General features: G+C 34.0%; 1 protein-coding gene across 3 annotated transcripts in view; it reads left to right on the top strand.

Annotated features, from left to right (window-relative positions):
* RB1CC1 (RB1 inducible coiled-coil 1) overlaps positions 1 to 16,253 on the top strand; it is a 54,461-nt gene extending 38,208 nt beyond the window's left edge. Inside the window, exons 15-23 of one of the 3 annotated variants that reach the window (XM_083862936.1) lie at positions 2,930 to 3,089; positions 5,271 to 5,379; positions 5,500 to 5,740; positions 7,322 to 7,373; positions 8,427 to 8,474; positions 11,449 to 11,507; positions 13,247 to 13,374; positions 14,890 to 14,960; positions 15,288 to 16,253. In XM_083862936.1, the coding sequence (XP_083719062.1) occupies positions 2,930 to 3,089; positions 5,271 to 5,379; positions 5,500 to 5,740; positions 7,322 to 7,373; positions 8,427 to 8,474; positions 11,449 to 11,507; positions 13,247 to 13,374; positions 14,890 to 14,960; positions 15,288 to 15,365 (946 nt within the window). In that variant the 3' untranslated portion in view covers positions 15,366 to 16,253. Of the gene's footprint in view, positions 1 to 2,929; positions 3,090 to 5,270; positions 5,380 to 5,499; positions 5,741 to 7,321; positions 7,374 to 8,426; positions 8,475 to 11,448; positions 11,508 to 13,246; positions 13,384 to 14,889; positions 14,961 to 15,285 lie in introns of all 3 variants that reach the window. The other 2 variants (XM_083862935.1, XM_083862937.1) reach the window with 2 other exon arrangements.
* Positions 16,254 to 16,497: the final 244 nt, after the last annotated feature.

Here is a 16,497-nt window from a genome sequence, read left to right as displayed (position 1 = left end):
AATATCTTCATGGAGGAATTTTTTCCCAGGTATTAGGCTATACCAAGTATGTGAAATAGGAAAAGATCAATAAAATGGACATAAAAAACAAGAATACTGCAAAAAAATGAGTACAGATTTAAGTTAGCTTTTAAATTTTGAGTATCAATGTACTGTTAAAAGAAACAGTAGGAGAAGGGAGAGTCCAACAGCATAGTCCAAGAGAAATGGAAATATCTGCTTCAGTAGAGTTGTCTGCTACCTCAGGATTTTGACGTGCAAGTAAATCCATCATTACGTGGTGTTGTGTTAGTGCCTGTGTTTGCTTGTCAGTGTATAAAGGAATGCATGAAGAAAATATTACTACTTGGAACTAAGACTGGGATATGATGAAACTTAAGAACAGCCCTTCTTAATTGCAGAAAATATTCTTTCAATGAAATATGGTGAAACGAGAAGAGAAATGATAAATTCTGCATTCTTTTCTTTTTCTATGTATTAATGCATTGTAGAAATTTGAACAACTTGACTCAACAGGAAAAAGATGTAGCTCTGTCAACAGACTTTTTAAAAATCCACCTACACTTAAATTTGAACTTTTGAGTGCAGCTGTGTATATTCTTATCCAAACTGGATAAAACAGATAATGTATTTCAAAGAAATATTGTCTGCTTCAATCTAAAGAAGTGCTGTTAGTTGGTTACAAGTTCTGTCAAGTAATTTAATTTTTAGTGTGGCATTGAAATATATTTTGCCTCCTAAGGCTTCTTTTTTATGCCTTTTTTCTGCTGTTAGTTTTTTTGTTCTAGGAATAAAGATATACCATGTTTTATCTCCCAAGGGCATATATGTTAAGTAAATCTGTCCTAATATTTCAAACTCACTATTTAATTGTTTGATTTTTGAATTCCTAAAACCTCAGGCTGTGTCAGTAACTCAAGTTGATTTGTTATCCTCACTGACTGTTTAGCAGTTAACTTGTAATGGTAGGAAACAACTTGTATTTGGCATGTTTGTGGTTTCTGCAAGAGTAATGTTACATTAGCCATTCAGAAGGTAGAGACAGATAGAAGGGTTGTTAAATTTGATCTGAGTATTATTGGTGTCAGGATTTTAGTTTTTGAACTTTCATGAAAACTAACAAAAATGTTTAGAGACAACAAAAAAATGTTTGCTATCCATGCATTGCCACAGTATAAAATTAATGTGGTTTAGTATGTCTGAAAATCAAGTAATTTTCGTTAGGAAAGATAATAAAACTGCAAGGCATTCCATTCCAAGGTATTTCCATGCAATCTTTCTGCACTATGTAGGAGTGTAAAACAGTAGAGAAAACCACAATATCTTTAATGATTTGTTTTTAAGCATTTTGAACCATTTTTTTGGTTAGGTAAAGTATCTATAATACTGTAAAGAGCATTGGAAGTAGAATAGGAATCCCAACTGCTTTGAAGATGGAATTACTGCTTTGGTATCCTCCAGTCTTGGTATTGTCCAGCTACTTCTATCAGACCACCACAAGTAGTGAAGCTTCTCCACAGAGCACATGTGCTCGCTCTCTCTCTCTCTTAGCTAGTCTTCATTTAGAAATAAATTGAACTTTAATCATGCACAAAAATGTTTTCTCAGTGGCACAAAAAAAGATTTGCCTGAGTGTTTCATGACCTTCTTTTCTATACTTATTTTACTTCTGACTTCAAGAATGTCATAGGCTGTTTAGCCACTCTGAGAACTTCGGTTGGCTTTCAGAGCTCTTTTATTTAAAGCTTCTTACGGGCCTTTTGAGTGATTAGCTGCTGCATAATAGTTTGTATATTCAGCATATGCCCACGTGGTAGATCAGTAGTAGTATTGTTAAGTACATCCTTTGTCATTTTAGAGCAGTGCAAGTGTTTGCTTGCAAAAAAACCCCAATCTGAAGATACGCGCTTTAGATGTCTTGAAAACAATAAAGTTAGGCATTGTCACCATTGCTGTAGTTGATATGACCTTTTCAGATTAAATATTTAAACCTACTGCCTGGTACAGTGATGAGGTATAAAAAGTGGTAATGTGCTAGCATCCTTTGCAGAACAACAATATCCTTTGCTTGGCTGCCATTTGCAAACAGTAGTCCAGGCAATCCATCTGATAGGCAGATGATTCCTGCTTTGGTTTAGTTCAGCTGAGAGCTTTGGGTTTAAATATGATTAATTTTAATATCAATATGGTTTAAATATGATTCTGATGCAGATGAATAATAAAAATTTAAAATACTGCACTTTTTCACAGTTGTTGCCCAATAAAGGGGTTTCTCTATTCTGAAGTTCTTCAGGGAGGTTCTTGATAACTCAAGCCAAAACACAGAAGAGTAGTTAATTTTTGCTTCAGTGATGAAAAATACTTGGCCTATGTAACATTGTTTCAAAAGCCATTTGAGGTCATTATCCTTCCTGCCATTGTGACTGTTGGTGGTTTCCTTCCTTTATGATCCTTACTGCTGTCCTCCAGATTCTGCAATCCAGAGTTTTGAATTTCACGTCTGGATTCCTTAGCATCAGATTTACTGCTGAATTGTTTTCCTTATGTGATATTTCTGAAGGCTTTGCATTTTGACATACTAAGTATCTTTGTGAAGTTGATAATTGTTTGTTCTTTTTACTACTTTCCACACCTTCTGTTACATTAGTAAAAGTATAAACAAAAATCCTCCCCCACAGCAAAATTTAAAAGATGGAGCCAGTGTGCTACATTAGAAACACAGAATGCCCAAGAGTAAGAATTGGTGAAATGCTCATGATTAAAAAGTAGAAATGAAGTTAGTAATGATTTAAGTGTAATATAGTATTTATTAATATTTCAGAAATAATGTCTCAAAGTGAACATCTGACTTTTTTTGTGTGTGCTTATTTCATGTGTTGTGGGACTTGGTATACACTGCACATTTAAAGCCTAAATATTTTCTTTTAAGTCCTCCTGCGGAATCATCTGCTGAATCAAACTTAGTCGCTGAACTTCAGGAGAAGCTTCAGGAAGAAAAAATGAAGTTCTTAGAGCAACTTGAAGAGCAAGAGAAAAGAAAGAATGAAGAAATGCAGAACATCAGAACATCACTCACTGCAGAGCAGCAGGTAAAGCTGGCTTCTTTCTAATTATCTTTGCTCCCATAACACTTGTGTTCTTTCACCTCTTTGAAGTTAGAGTACAGTTTTCTCTTGCTCTGTAAGACTTCCACATTCTAAACTTGTGTGATTATCTGAATCCAAGATAGGATGTGTTAATGAAATCAAACATTTAAGCATTAAAAGAAAAAAACAAAGAAACAAACAAAAAACCCAACACTGGGGGGGAAAAAAAGGCCAAACCAATTACCAAACAACTGGCAATCTAGATTCAGTTTTTGTAACTTCTTTTGCTTAAGCGCTTGAAATTTATATTTACTCATCTCTTTAACTGTAGAAAGATACCAGGTATTACAAAATTTGTGTATAGCACTAAATTAATTATTTGAAAAACTAATTGATTTGGAATGCTGCTTTTAAAGTTTATTACCATGGACAAGGTGGTGTTTTGAAGTTCAAAGCATAAATGTATTGTATCTGAGGTTCAAACAAAGTATGTTGTATTTTACATAATGAACTTAAAGCTGCTATTTACTCATCTTGATAAAAAAATCACATTGCACTGGATTAATATTTTACATTTGTGTTCATACTTTTTTTTCCCTTTCAAAACACCTTGAGCCTCTTAGTTTTTGTAGATCAGTCTTGAGTTCTTAAATTAAATCTGTTAGCAACAGCTATTATCTGCAGCTTTGTTGCATTTAAATACTGAGAAAGGATTTTCTGTTTTAAGTACTTCTCCTTACTGTAGCTGTGGTGGGATCAAATGAGGACAAAGAGACAAGGATGGTGATCAGCCAGCTTGGTGAATGAATGCTATGAATCACTTGGTGCAGGGAACACAAAATTGCAGATGGCTATAAAGAAAGGAGTATTATTGCAATTGGGCTGCAAGCATTAATACTGAAGTTAGCCTTGCGTAATAAATTGAATAGGAAATTTTCCTACATTGGTAATCATTAGATTTATTTCTCCATCACAATATTCCTTAGTATTCCGTTTTCCTCATTATCTGATAGCATTCTTCAATTTTGCAGCAGAGCATGGAAGGGAAGGTTCTGAGGCATTGATAGCAAATTCCAGGGAAAGCTGGAACTTTTCTAAAAAACAGCAAACAACCTGCCTCCCCCTCAAAAAAAAAAACCCAACCAAAGCAAACAAATACCCCAAACCCAGAAAAACAGTGTTATCAGTCACTGCTGACAGTTTACTTCATGACTCTAGCGATTACTGAATATTTTGGGTATTTAGCCTTGCCGTTGTCTTTTTTGGGTTTTGTTTTCTTTCCTCTGTGAAGTTTCTTTAGAGGTGTCACTTATGCTTGTGGTAGGGGAGTTTGATTATGCAGACATATAACAAAAGCTGCTGTGCCTTATGTAAGGTGTGTAGCCCACCAAATACTTTGCATTTTAAGACTGAGAGTTGATAGGCATATATCAAGACAATCTTCAAATTCACAGAAAAATTAAAATTAATTAGAAATATCCTTTTAATAGATGGTTCATGGTAGGGTATATCTGTCTCATCAGCAGCACTTCAAGAGTAAAATGGCACAATGGTCAGTAGAAGGATTGAAGAAGTGGAAAGATTTGTCAGACTGGTACTGAAGGCTATACTGGCCTCTTTTAATGTTCACCTACTTCACGCTATTAAACAGGACTCCTGTGTATCTTTTGCAATAGTTAATTGTTCACTGAAGAATTAATGCATGATTTGAAATGTATTTTTAATTCAGTTTATAGTGCACTGATAATGGTATTTTTTATTTTCCATTGTATATGACATATCTGGATGCAGTTCAGCTTAATAACTTAAACCCTCCAAGTAAATGTTTTAAATATAGAATGTTCAACTATTTTATGTTAACTGGAATATAAAGTGTTATATTTAATGGAAAAATGACAGCTTATGATATTTTAAAATTAATTCTTTGTTATTGTACTACTTGTATGTATCAGGCTTGAGGGAATGACTTAAAAACAAAAGTAATTTTTAAAAATTTTACAGATAAACATAAAAATAAAATGTACAGGCATTTTGTCTCTTCACCAAAGCAATAAGTAAAAAAGTTTTAATTTCTTGTTTAATTATAATGTGGAAAACTGAAATGCATGCTCTCTTTTGTACTATTTTGCATTACATTTTTACAGTACATTCACTATTTCAGTAATAATTCTTTTCTGTTTTCAGACCAACTTTAACACTGTTCTGGCAAGAGAGAAAATGAAAAAAGAAAACATAATTAATGATCTTAGTGACAAATTAAAAGTGCTTACACTACAGCAAGAAAAAGATAAGGGTAAGCAAAGTTCTGAAGAAGTATTCATCTTTTCTAATAGGACTGTTCCATTCTTTGCAGATTGGTTTTGATCCTTAGTATTGCTGTAATTAAAAGAAATTTTGTTTATTTGTGGCATAGATTTGATTGAAACACTTTCTGAAGATCGAGCTCGCTTACTCGAAGAGAAGAAGCAGCTTGAAGAAGAAGTTAATAAACTGAGAAGTAGTAATTTTTCTCCATCAACCTACTTGGCAGCAGCACCAGAAGCTTGCGGAGCCTGTGCAGCTGATGTGCCCGCTGACACAGAGAGGTTGGTTGCTGACTTTGGGGCTGAAGGGAGAATGGACTCCACGATGGAAACCAGTATGATGGCTGTGCAGTAAGTATGGGGCATTACAGTAGGAATGCACAAAGCGTTCTGGAAATGTGTGCTCTTGGGTGGTGTGAAGTACAGATGAGCATGATTAACTCTCCTCCTGCTTTTGATGCTCTTCCTGAAAATACTCTTTTAAACATACATGTACATACAATTGTGGTGTGACAGTCATTAGGAATGTGTGGGTTTGGTGACTTTGAAGTATGCAGCTTCAAGGTGAAACTTGGCCCCACAATCATGGCATAAAATAATATACCTAAGTATGCCAGATGTAAGTCAAACAGAAGGAAAACTGTAATGGTGAATGAGCTGAGAGGCTGCTGTTACTGACACATCTTTTGAACAGCGTCTCACTTTCATGCTGCTGGCATTTTAAAGAGCCCCAGGCTTCTCCCTCATACCTTTCACAGAAGTAGAAAAACCTGCCTGGGAACTACACAAGAGGAACAATGTTTTTACCAGAGGAACAAGAGCAGAATTGTTAGATGTACTTACATTGACTTAAGTCAGTATCTGTCACGACTGATGCTGCTTAACCCAGAATCACCCACCCAGACCACTTAACAGCTTGATGGAAGTGAAGATGGAAACAGTTTGTCCTTGCCAAACTAAACTTGCACTGATAATAAAACAAGGAAGTACCCTATCTTTAGAAAAAGAGCTGTTGCTTATAGTAATCAATTCTAGTCCTGCACTCTTAAAACAGATATACAGAAAAAATTAAAGTGATCTTGCGAACGAAGAAATTATGACTCAATGTATGATTAGACAGAAACATTTACAGGTTTCTGTTGACTGCTCCCTATTACATGAGAGCTAAACAGCTTTGTAACTGAAATGAAGTAATGATTAGTATGGTTTAATTATAATCTGTTAGCTTTGCTGAGTATTTTGATTGGATTTATAGCATGTTTCGTCCCAAAACTTGTCCATTTTCTCAACCAAATCAGTTTGGACCAGAAATTACATGGTTCCTTCCCTATTTGAGCTGCTTTTAAAGTACATTGTAACTGTTTTGGGAATTACTGTTTATGTTCCTAAGAAATTACTTGGATGTTAGTATTATTTTATCATGCCCCAGTGCTCAGTTTATCCCAGGGATAAATGGCAACAAGTAGCAAGTTCACATTAGTGTCTCTGCCAGAGAGCACCAGGGCACTTCACGCTACTCCCCAGTAGCCTTTGAGCTGTAGACTAGGAAAATGGGACATAATTACAATATCAGGGGTTAACTGTCAAAGCATGTGGGGCTGTATCTTTCATCCTGCTGTCTTGAAAACAATGCAAAATACCCCCATGCAAGGTATGCCCTGATCCAGCTTGATAAACTAATCAATGGCTGAAAAATTCACTGGCTTGTTGCAACAAGGAACCTCCTTGGTTTAAAGAAAAGAAAAAATTATCCAAAACACCAGCCAGTAATATTGATGCTGATTCCTAATCTCTCTTTCTATGCTATTCCCTGTGTGCTAGTAAATATATAACACTCTTCACAGTGAAGATGGCAGGTGGGTGTGGAAAAGACAACTTTTGGTTATGAAGAAAATGTTAGTTTTTAACCTGTCCATTTTCTTTCTCTTTTAGTGAAAATGTTCATATGTCTGAAGAAAAGCAGAGGATAATGTTGTTAGAAAGAGTGAGTAGATTTTTTGTGAGGCTAAGTGTTATGACTGAGTACATTAAAAAATATGTACCTGTGAAGTTGTGCTGTGGTCAGTTACATGCTCTGATGCAATACGGTGTCTGCAAGGATTATAAATATTTCTTCAGGGAATGTTTTTTCATTGCACTCTTGGATCACTGTAATTCACTAAAGTTATTCAAGATAACTATTAAAACATCACTCTTGGCCTATCCTTGTTATGTCTAGGTAGATTTAGTATGAATGATTCAGGTGTAATACCTCTTCTTAGGAGTGTCAGATCATTGATTCAGAGAATTGCTATAGAAAAAAGTTACAAATTCTTTTTATAATTAAGACTTACAAAACAGCTGGACAGCATTTAAGATTGATTTACAAGTTTCTCATGAAAACAGGTAATTTCTCCTCATAGGCTGTATTCTTTGTAAAATGTGGGATTAACCCATAGTAGTAACACTGGAGTATATCAGATTCTAGTAATTTTTAACTGTCCAGTCATCTCTAACTTCATCTTGGTTATCTTTTTAAAATTGAGGTGGATTTTTTTTGTTTTAAAAAAAGGTGTCAATAGCTTCCAGCTTTCTAGGCTCATTTGGATAAAAATCTGGGACCAAAAAAAGAACAGGAATGCTTTCTGTTAATGGGTTATGACACTGTATGATGCAACTGCCTGGATGTTTCTGACTATGAGCACATACATACTTTTTTCTGTCATCTGATTACATGGGATTTGTCATGGGTAGAAGCTATAACATAGTAATATATTACTTTTTTTTGCTGTTCTGTCATTGACATATTTTTCTAACTGAAAGAGAAGCATGAGTATGGAGGTAAAATCTTAGCAATGGGGTTTGTAGCAGTAGGATAATTACTAGATTTCAAGGATTTTTTTGCATGTGTTTGTTCAAAAGGTATTTTAATAATTGTTTTAGAACTGGAAGATGTAGTATTGTACAAGTAGTTGGGCTCTAGTTCAGAACTTCCTAAAAAAAGTTTGTATTGTATAAGGTATAATATCCAGTTAATCAGATTAAGATTTTCTTTTAGACTTTGCAGTTGAAAGAAGAGGAAAATAAGAGATTAAATCAAAGATTGGTAAGCACTTGTGCAATCCATTTTTAAGCCTCATGAAAAAATAAGAAAAACTTAAAAATGTTAAGTTTATTAAAATCTAAGAATGTTTTTTTTTATTCATTTAAAAAATATTTTAAGTGTAAAGGCAAGTGGTAAATAGGTAACCTGATAACCTTCCAGAGGTACTTGAGCTTAGTCTTCTCATGGAAAAAGATTCACAGGACTGGAGAGTGACTTCTTCCCAAAGAACACAGATCATCTAAAGTTGGGGTATAAGGGAGTGTTAATTTCCAGGGTGCCATGACTCAGTTTTCAGCAGCAGCAGATTGAAGGACAGTTTACAAGAATATAAATATGTCTGCACTTTAAGCACAATTGTTAGTTAACAATAACTTACAGGTTGTTTTGGGACAACTGGGCCTGCCAGTTCTGTAAGGTGTGAAACTGTAATTCTCCCTAGCAGCTGGAAATGCAGGCAGCTACCATATGAAATGCTCAAATACAGCAAATGCCTATGGAAGGAAAAATGATTTAGAGACAGAGAGCCCTTGATTCCTGTACTATAAATTTTTACCCTTTTATTTATTCTCAGTTTATCCTTGCTAGCAGCTCTTGATTTGAGGTATTAAACAATTTCCTGTGTGTATAGGAAAGGCACATCCTTTGGTTAGACTGGCCATGGTGATCTCACTTTTTTTAAGTGTTAAGTGATACCTAGAGGTTTCGTAGGAACTGCTATCTGTGTAGTGGGAAGTTAGACTTCATACTAGGCCTAAGAAAGAATTGCAAGACATCAAAAAGTATAATTTTTAGAGGATTATTTTTAATTCAGAATGTCAGTTAAGTACACAGAATTTATTTAAGTGTAGTTTTTACAATGCAACTCAAAATACACCTGGACAAGTTTTCTAAACCTCTCTACAGATTTCCTCAATCAGACTCTTGATCTCTCATGTTAGAATGAAATAAAATGGAAGAAACACTGTACAAGACAAATAGAAGATAATTCTTATTATGATTAATGCAAAGCCATGTAAGATAAATTAGCAGTTCATTGGTGTCTAAAGCACTTCAAAATCGATTTCTAAATGGGCATAGGAACTTCATATCTTTTCAATTCCTTACTTATAAAATGAGTTTTTACATAGATAAGTTTATTATTTGTCTCTTTATCCTTATTTCCTCTCCCCCTCCTTTCAAATACACTTCTAAAATTGAAATGTACATCACAACACTTAAATACCAATGTTTATTTCTGTTGAGATACTTCAGAAAAGGAGCTCAGAAGGCATTCTCTGTGAAAAAAAGAATCTTCATAGGTCACTGGCTTTTGCAGAAGAACTTGTGAATTACTTCTACCAGGAACAAAAAGGAACTCCTTTTAATACTTAGAATATTATTACAATATTTTGGTTACAGCAAATGAATTACTGAGAAAGGGAACCATTTTTTCTGTATAAAGGCTATTACAATTGTACTCATAAAACATTCCTTACTAGGTTTTGATGTAATTATTCTCAGCATTCTAATTTGTCCTGTTTTTCTTGACGTTACAAGTTCAGGGAAAAAACAGAAATCAAGCTATTTTGTGTTTTCGCTTAAAACTTACTCCAGTTTTAAAAAACAGCAAGAAAATATCTGGTCTATATATCTGAAGAGAACTCTCAAACACTTTTGTGAACAGTCTAAGCAAATTTGACAAATTTCATGCTAGCTGCAACCTTTTCAAGAAAGAAAGGTAAAATGTCTGAAGTTGGATCCTGTAAAGAAAACTGCTGAAAATGTCATCAGAATTTGAGAGCTTTCTGTAATGTACTGCGTTCAGTTTGGACCCATTCTTTGAAGAAATGAAGAAAATGAGCTGTGAATGGGCTTCAAGCTCATGTGGAGACAGGCTGGTGCTGCCTTTGGAGAAGGCAGGGGGCAAGATTGACAATAGGAAGGAAATTCGCTGTAGGGAACAATATTTGAGTTCCAGCTGAAAAATCATGTGCTAAACTTCAAATGTGAGCAATCTAGGTTTGAATAGCATGTGCAGATTGTCCAGGAAGTAGGGATGGTTGGATGGAAAATCTGAAGGACCTCTAGTGAGAATTTCTGTGGAGCAATTATGAATTGTCTTTTGTAAGGAGGTTATCAGAGGGTAATGGGACTGATACATTTACATCTGAACAGCTTCCCCAGCTACTTGCCTGCATGTGGGATAGGTATTCCTTTGGAGATAGAAGTAGCATTAATTACCCATTGTCATTTCATGTTATCACAGTTATTGTAGAAACTTTTTGTGCACTTATATTTATTTTTAGATCTAGCTTTTCCTACTGAAGTTGATCCATCTGCCAGTATTTTATTGATTTAAACAATTAAAGGCAAATATACATATAGAAGATAATTCTGATGTCCAAAACCTTACAGAATTGAACCTTTGTTTGGTCTTAGTAAATCTGACTCCAGTGTTGTTCCAGGGAATGCTCCCCTATTGATTACAATAAATTTTAGATTTTGTGGCAGTTTGTAGAAAAACTGAGAGACTATGTTGAGCTCAACATCTAGACTTTAATTGTAATAAACACATTTAATCCCTGGTGTTCAACCATCAGCCTTTTCTAGTGCCAATGACTCCTCTGTTAGAATGGACAGTTTTATCGTAGGTCTTGTGTATGCCCAGAATAAATCTTCACTGGCACTGATATGAAAAGCCCTTCCCAGTTTTAAATAATGAGGGAGAAGTTAGTTATGCAGGAACTTTTTATAATCAAAGGTAGCTATTAAAAAAAACAAGAGTACATTAATCAAACCCAAAAGCCAATCACAAACAACTAAACCCACTATAAAACAGGAGGACAAAAGTATGGTGGGTTTTCTGAGTGAATATAAAATCTGCAAGACTAGGCACTGTTTGAAATCAATGAAAAATCATCTTGCCATATTCTTACCTGCAATGTATATTTCATCATAGCTTGCCAGTACTTTATAGCTTTTCTTTCTTTTGTAGATGTCCCAAAGCATGTCATCAGTATCCTCAAGACATTCTGAAAAAATAGCAATTAGAGAGTAAGTACATGTTAATTTTCATCTAAAGAGATGGATATGCTTTCAGTAAATTAAGTGTATAGTTAACATTACAATTCTTCTATTCTTGCTCTGTGGTGAAAAGATGCATAGATCACTATAATTTAGCCATCAGCTATTGAACAATCCCAGTTGAGCATAAATCAAATTTTATAAACAATATAATGGTCTTTTTGAATTCTCTGTCAGTGACTTTCTTGAGTTCTGTATTTCATCCTGGGATTTTTAGAATTCTCTGAGGCTTTTTTTAGATTACTTTTTTGTTTATCTGTAACCTTGAAGTCATGCTAAGAAAAAGGAAATCTATTCATCTTGAATACACATAGTGCTGTGTTATATGTCGAGAGAAGTCTTACCTTCCTAAAGTCTTCGAAGTTCTTATCTTGCTCTGACAGAATGAAACCTCAAACATTTTGTTAGTATTATCAATCTATTAGCAGCTGCATGTGGAATTGCTGCAGGAAAAAAGTCTTCTTGTAAAATGTGAAAGCTACAGACAACTTCTTAATTGATATTATGCTTATAAATTGAGTAATATAAAAAATCCTTTGAGAATTAAAAGCTGCACTGATTTTTCTGTCAATGTTTTCTGAATGACACCAATTTCCATTTTTGCTGTAACAAGATCAGCAGGTGAAGAATTGTTGTTTTCCCTCTAGCATCTGAAAATTGTCACAAGTGTCTTGGTAGTTTTTGAGGAGGAAAATGATACGAAAAAAGAATTCATCTGTCCAGTAGAGATATTTTTAAGTCAATATAGCCTGTCTTCATAGTAAGTCTGAGCAGAAAAGTTTGGAGTATTGTTTATTTAATCAAAAAATTAACTTTAAAGATGATGACCTAAATTTCTCTGAATTTAATCAATTGACTGACTGTGTATCTGTAATGTCCTTCTATGGAGAAGTTTTTCACTTTCTTTGCACTTCCTCCCTCATCATCAGAGAAGTAGTAATATTTATTCTTAGAGCTCCCTCGTGATCTAATGCTTAATTTGTAGCTATTTTATACTTCATTTCATTAATGAGTAAATAATTTCCTTGCAACACTTTACACCCTGGAACAGGAAGTTTGGAGACAGAAATTGTTCTTTGAATTCTGTTACTGAAACTTGGCCTGAGAACTTGGTGGCTTCTAGTGTTACCCTGGTGTCAGGAAGAAGCAGAGTTTTACAACTTTTTACATACGGTCACCCCAGTGTTTCTTTGGCTTTTCATCATTTGATCAAAGATGAACAGTTCATCCCTTCTTTGTCTTGTGTGCTTAAACTTTTAAGATTGAAAGCTGCATGAACGTTTTTGCTGTATTTTTCTGTGTTTGAATTTGCTTCAGTAAAAAAACAACAAAAATGTTTGTAAACACTGCTACAGTGATAGTTACTTTAAGTACCAGTGAATAAAAATAAAACAAAATTGAAATGCTACTATTTAGTTATGTACTTCTGATTATATTTTAAAGGAAAACTGACAGTACTTTTGAGAAAAGTAATTTGAGCTAATGAGTGTAGAACATTTCAAAAACATTTTTTAAGGATAGCCTGCTTTTGTTGACTTCAGAAAATAGGAAATGTATATGAGTTGGTGTAGCAAGGGGAAATGTCTTGCTGCTATTCAACTTAGTCTGTCTTGTGCAATACATGGGGGAAAATGTGGTGTAATTAATGTATTTTTAAGTTTCTGTGCTTTTTTTTTAGTTAAATTCTGTGATTTTATTTTTTTCCCCAGTTTTCAGGTTGGCGATTTGGTTCTCATTATCTTGGACGAAAGGCATGACAACTATGTGTTGTTTACTGTTAGTCCAACCTTGTATTTCTTGCACTCAGAGTCCCTTGCAGCATTGGATCTCAAACCAGGTGAGTGTGGTAAGTGTCAGATTTTTTTCTAATTATTATCTCCTCTTACAACTAATACTATCTCCTCATACAAATAACCCTCTTAACTTTCTAACCCTCTTAACTTTCTAAGTGATTTTTGTAAGTATATATGTGATAAATACAAGAAGCACGTAATAGTTGTCAGCTGTCTTTGTAGCTTTTGCTGCTTGTTCTGATGCAAAATATTTTTCAAAGCAGAACATTTTAAATTAAAAATTTATGTAGGTGTTAGTATCTTGGAAAGCTTGGGGAAGATATCTGCATCTTCAAAGTAAGATGTAAAAAAAAAAAAGAAGGAGAATATGCCAATTTGGTACACACAGAGAGCATGTTAACATTCCCATCAGGCTGCTTTAATTACTCAGAATAAATAATAAATAAAAAAATGTAGACAACAGTATATGGGAATTTGAAAGCAATATTTTTGCTTGTAGTTTTTCCACCAAATTAAAATGGTATTTATTATAAAATTTCAGAGAAGACTTTCTGTATTTCTTTATGTTCAAGTGGATGGCACATTTACTTTTTTTCTCCCTTAATTTTCAAGGGAGCTATCTAAACTTAGCTAAATGGAAATCTTTTTAAATGAGGAAAAATGTGCAAAATGCTTTGCACTAAACCATGAGCTACATGGAGTGGATTCATGGAAATGTCTGTAAACTATCATGGTTTGTTCTAAGCCCACCTGTGCTCCCAGCTTTGTAAAAACATCTGAGAATGTAAATCAAATAAAAATTTGTATTTATTCTAAATTATCAGTGAAAGTTTCTATGTTATTGCATGTCACAAGCTGTCAAATAATTTCCCTGAGTAGACTCACTATTTTGATGAAAGATGATAGATTTTGAATAATTGTGTAGTCTCCAGAAGACCACTAAGCCCTAACTGGATTCTGAGTTTGCTGAAGGATATGTGTCATCTGTGAAACATGAGGGGAGAATGCCCGTCTTATTTCCAGATGTAATATTTTCTGAACTCTGGCATTAGTAGTTCATGCATAACTGTGTGAAATATGACTCTTCTTACTGGTTTTTACATACATAAAGTAAAGGCCATGTTGGTTTGTACGTTACTCTGAGTACTTAGTTCACTCACATGTCTGTTTTCAAATGGATCAGCTTGCTATAGTCCTTACCAAATGCAGGACAGAGTTAACCTCAAATCTGAGAAAACTGCACATCAAACAAACATCAAGACTTATCAATTTAGGAAACCTTGTCTTGATTCTATTCCTGCATCAGGGAAGTAGAGAAAATGAAATTCAGAACACCAGTTGTATTTGTAATAGGATAAAATTGGTGTTGGCCTAGGTACTGCAAAATATTGTTCTAAGGGCCACCAAAATGTTGTATTTAAACCTGACCCTACTTAATGTTTGTTCATTTATTTAAACTGAGTTTTTTTTAAAAAAACCCTGCATTTATTGAAAACATAATGTAATATCCTGGTACTTGTAGTTTCTTATGCAAAATATTAAATATGTTTTCTCTTTAGCATCAGGTGCATCTAGGAGACCTTGGGTGCTAGGAAAAGTGATGGAAAAGGAATATTGCCAGGCAAAAAAGGTAAGAAAATAGTAATGAGAAATCATCTGTGATTGATAGAGAAGAAAATCAATTTTAATATTGTTAACAATCGTGACAAATTCCCTCTGCGTAAAAATTTAGATAAAAATTGTTCTGAGTTCTGCTATTCCTTTTGAGTCAAGAGTAGGGGAAGCAGAAGAGTTGAACAAGCAGTGGGTTGGGTATTTGTATCCACACTGTCCAGAGCTTTGCCAGACTCCTAAGGGGTTCCTGAATATTGAGTAGTGGGAATCAGTTTGAGCTTGAAAATACAAAAATCAGTAGAATAATTACACGTTTTAATTTTTTTTTATTCTTTTTCTCTAGGCACAAAACAGATTCAAAGTTCCTTTGGGTACAAAATTCTACAGAGTGAAAGCAGTACCATGGAACAAGAAAGTATAACACAAGAAAGTTTTAGTTAAATTCTGTCTCCATTCTTTTTTGACTTGTCCTTCAGTGCTCGTTCATTGCTCCAGATCCCAGGCCATCTTTTTATACTGAGCTCATGTGACAAGATACGTCATTGATGTACTGCTTTTACTTTTTAACAGGTGACATTTTAGAAATTCATCAAAAACTCTGGCCCTAACTGCTTCGATTTTTTTACACAGATAACTTTAAGAGTGTGGACCAAATGAGTTCATTTTCTTGAAGGGCAACCACATGAAACATGGTTTGTTTGCCATGTTAATTGCCTGTTAAATATACATTAGCTTGTATTTAGATGTTAAATGTTAGTTACCATTATTACCAGCATATGTCCTTTTGTGAAATCATTATCAAAGTACTTGCACTCTTTAACAGATTCTTTATATGTGTAAAATTCATCAACTATTTAAAGAGGGTGTTCATTGCATGCAGATAATCATATAATTTTTCTTCAACATGAGTTTGCCTCAGTAGATGAATAAAAATAACTACTGCAGCTTGTTTCATTACATGAAAATGCTCTTTAATGTTAAAAAACCCTTGTAATTTGATGGACTGATTTTGAAAATCAGTCAGTTAGATCTGCAATCTTCAAAAGCACTTTCGATGGATTGATCACACAGATTCTGAAGGGAAGACACCTGTGCCGTTTATTCAAGGTGAAGCACTAGTTCTTCCCAACAAAACAGAAGTCTTGTATTAATCTATTTAGAAAAATCATATTGATGAAATTGTATTTCATGGTTGAGTTTCAGGAAAAAACTCATTGTACATTAACCATACAAGAGTCATTTAAGTAACAAATTATTGTAATTGTAAAAGACATGTAGAATTTTAAAACAATAAAGATTTGAAACTGTATGTGTTTGAAGTATTTGTGTGCCTTTTAAATTCTGTCTCTAATATTTATTTCATGTTAATCTGTTTTATCTTCTCTGTGATTTCTCCAGTGGTTTCGTTACATAGAAATACCCAAATTTTCTATGAGAGGTAATAATTTTCAAAAACATTTGGGAATTACAAGAACTACCTTGTAATCATAAAAATGAGTTTAAGTAGACAGAAATTTTAATTTTGTCAGCATATTAAATGGATGAAGGACATT

Source organism: Zosterops lateralis (genome assembly GCF_965231275.1).
Source record: "Zosterops lateralis genome assembly, chromosome: 1".
NCBI lineage: Eukaryota > Metazoa > Chordata > Aves > Passeriformes > Zosteropidae > Zosterops > Zosterops lateralis.
Note: the sequence above shows the minus strand (reverse complement) of the source record. Positions and strands in the feature narration are given on the sequence as shown.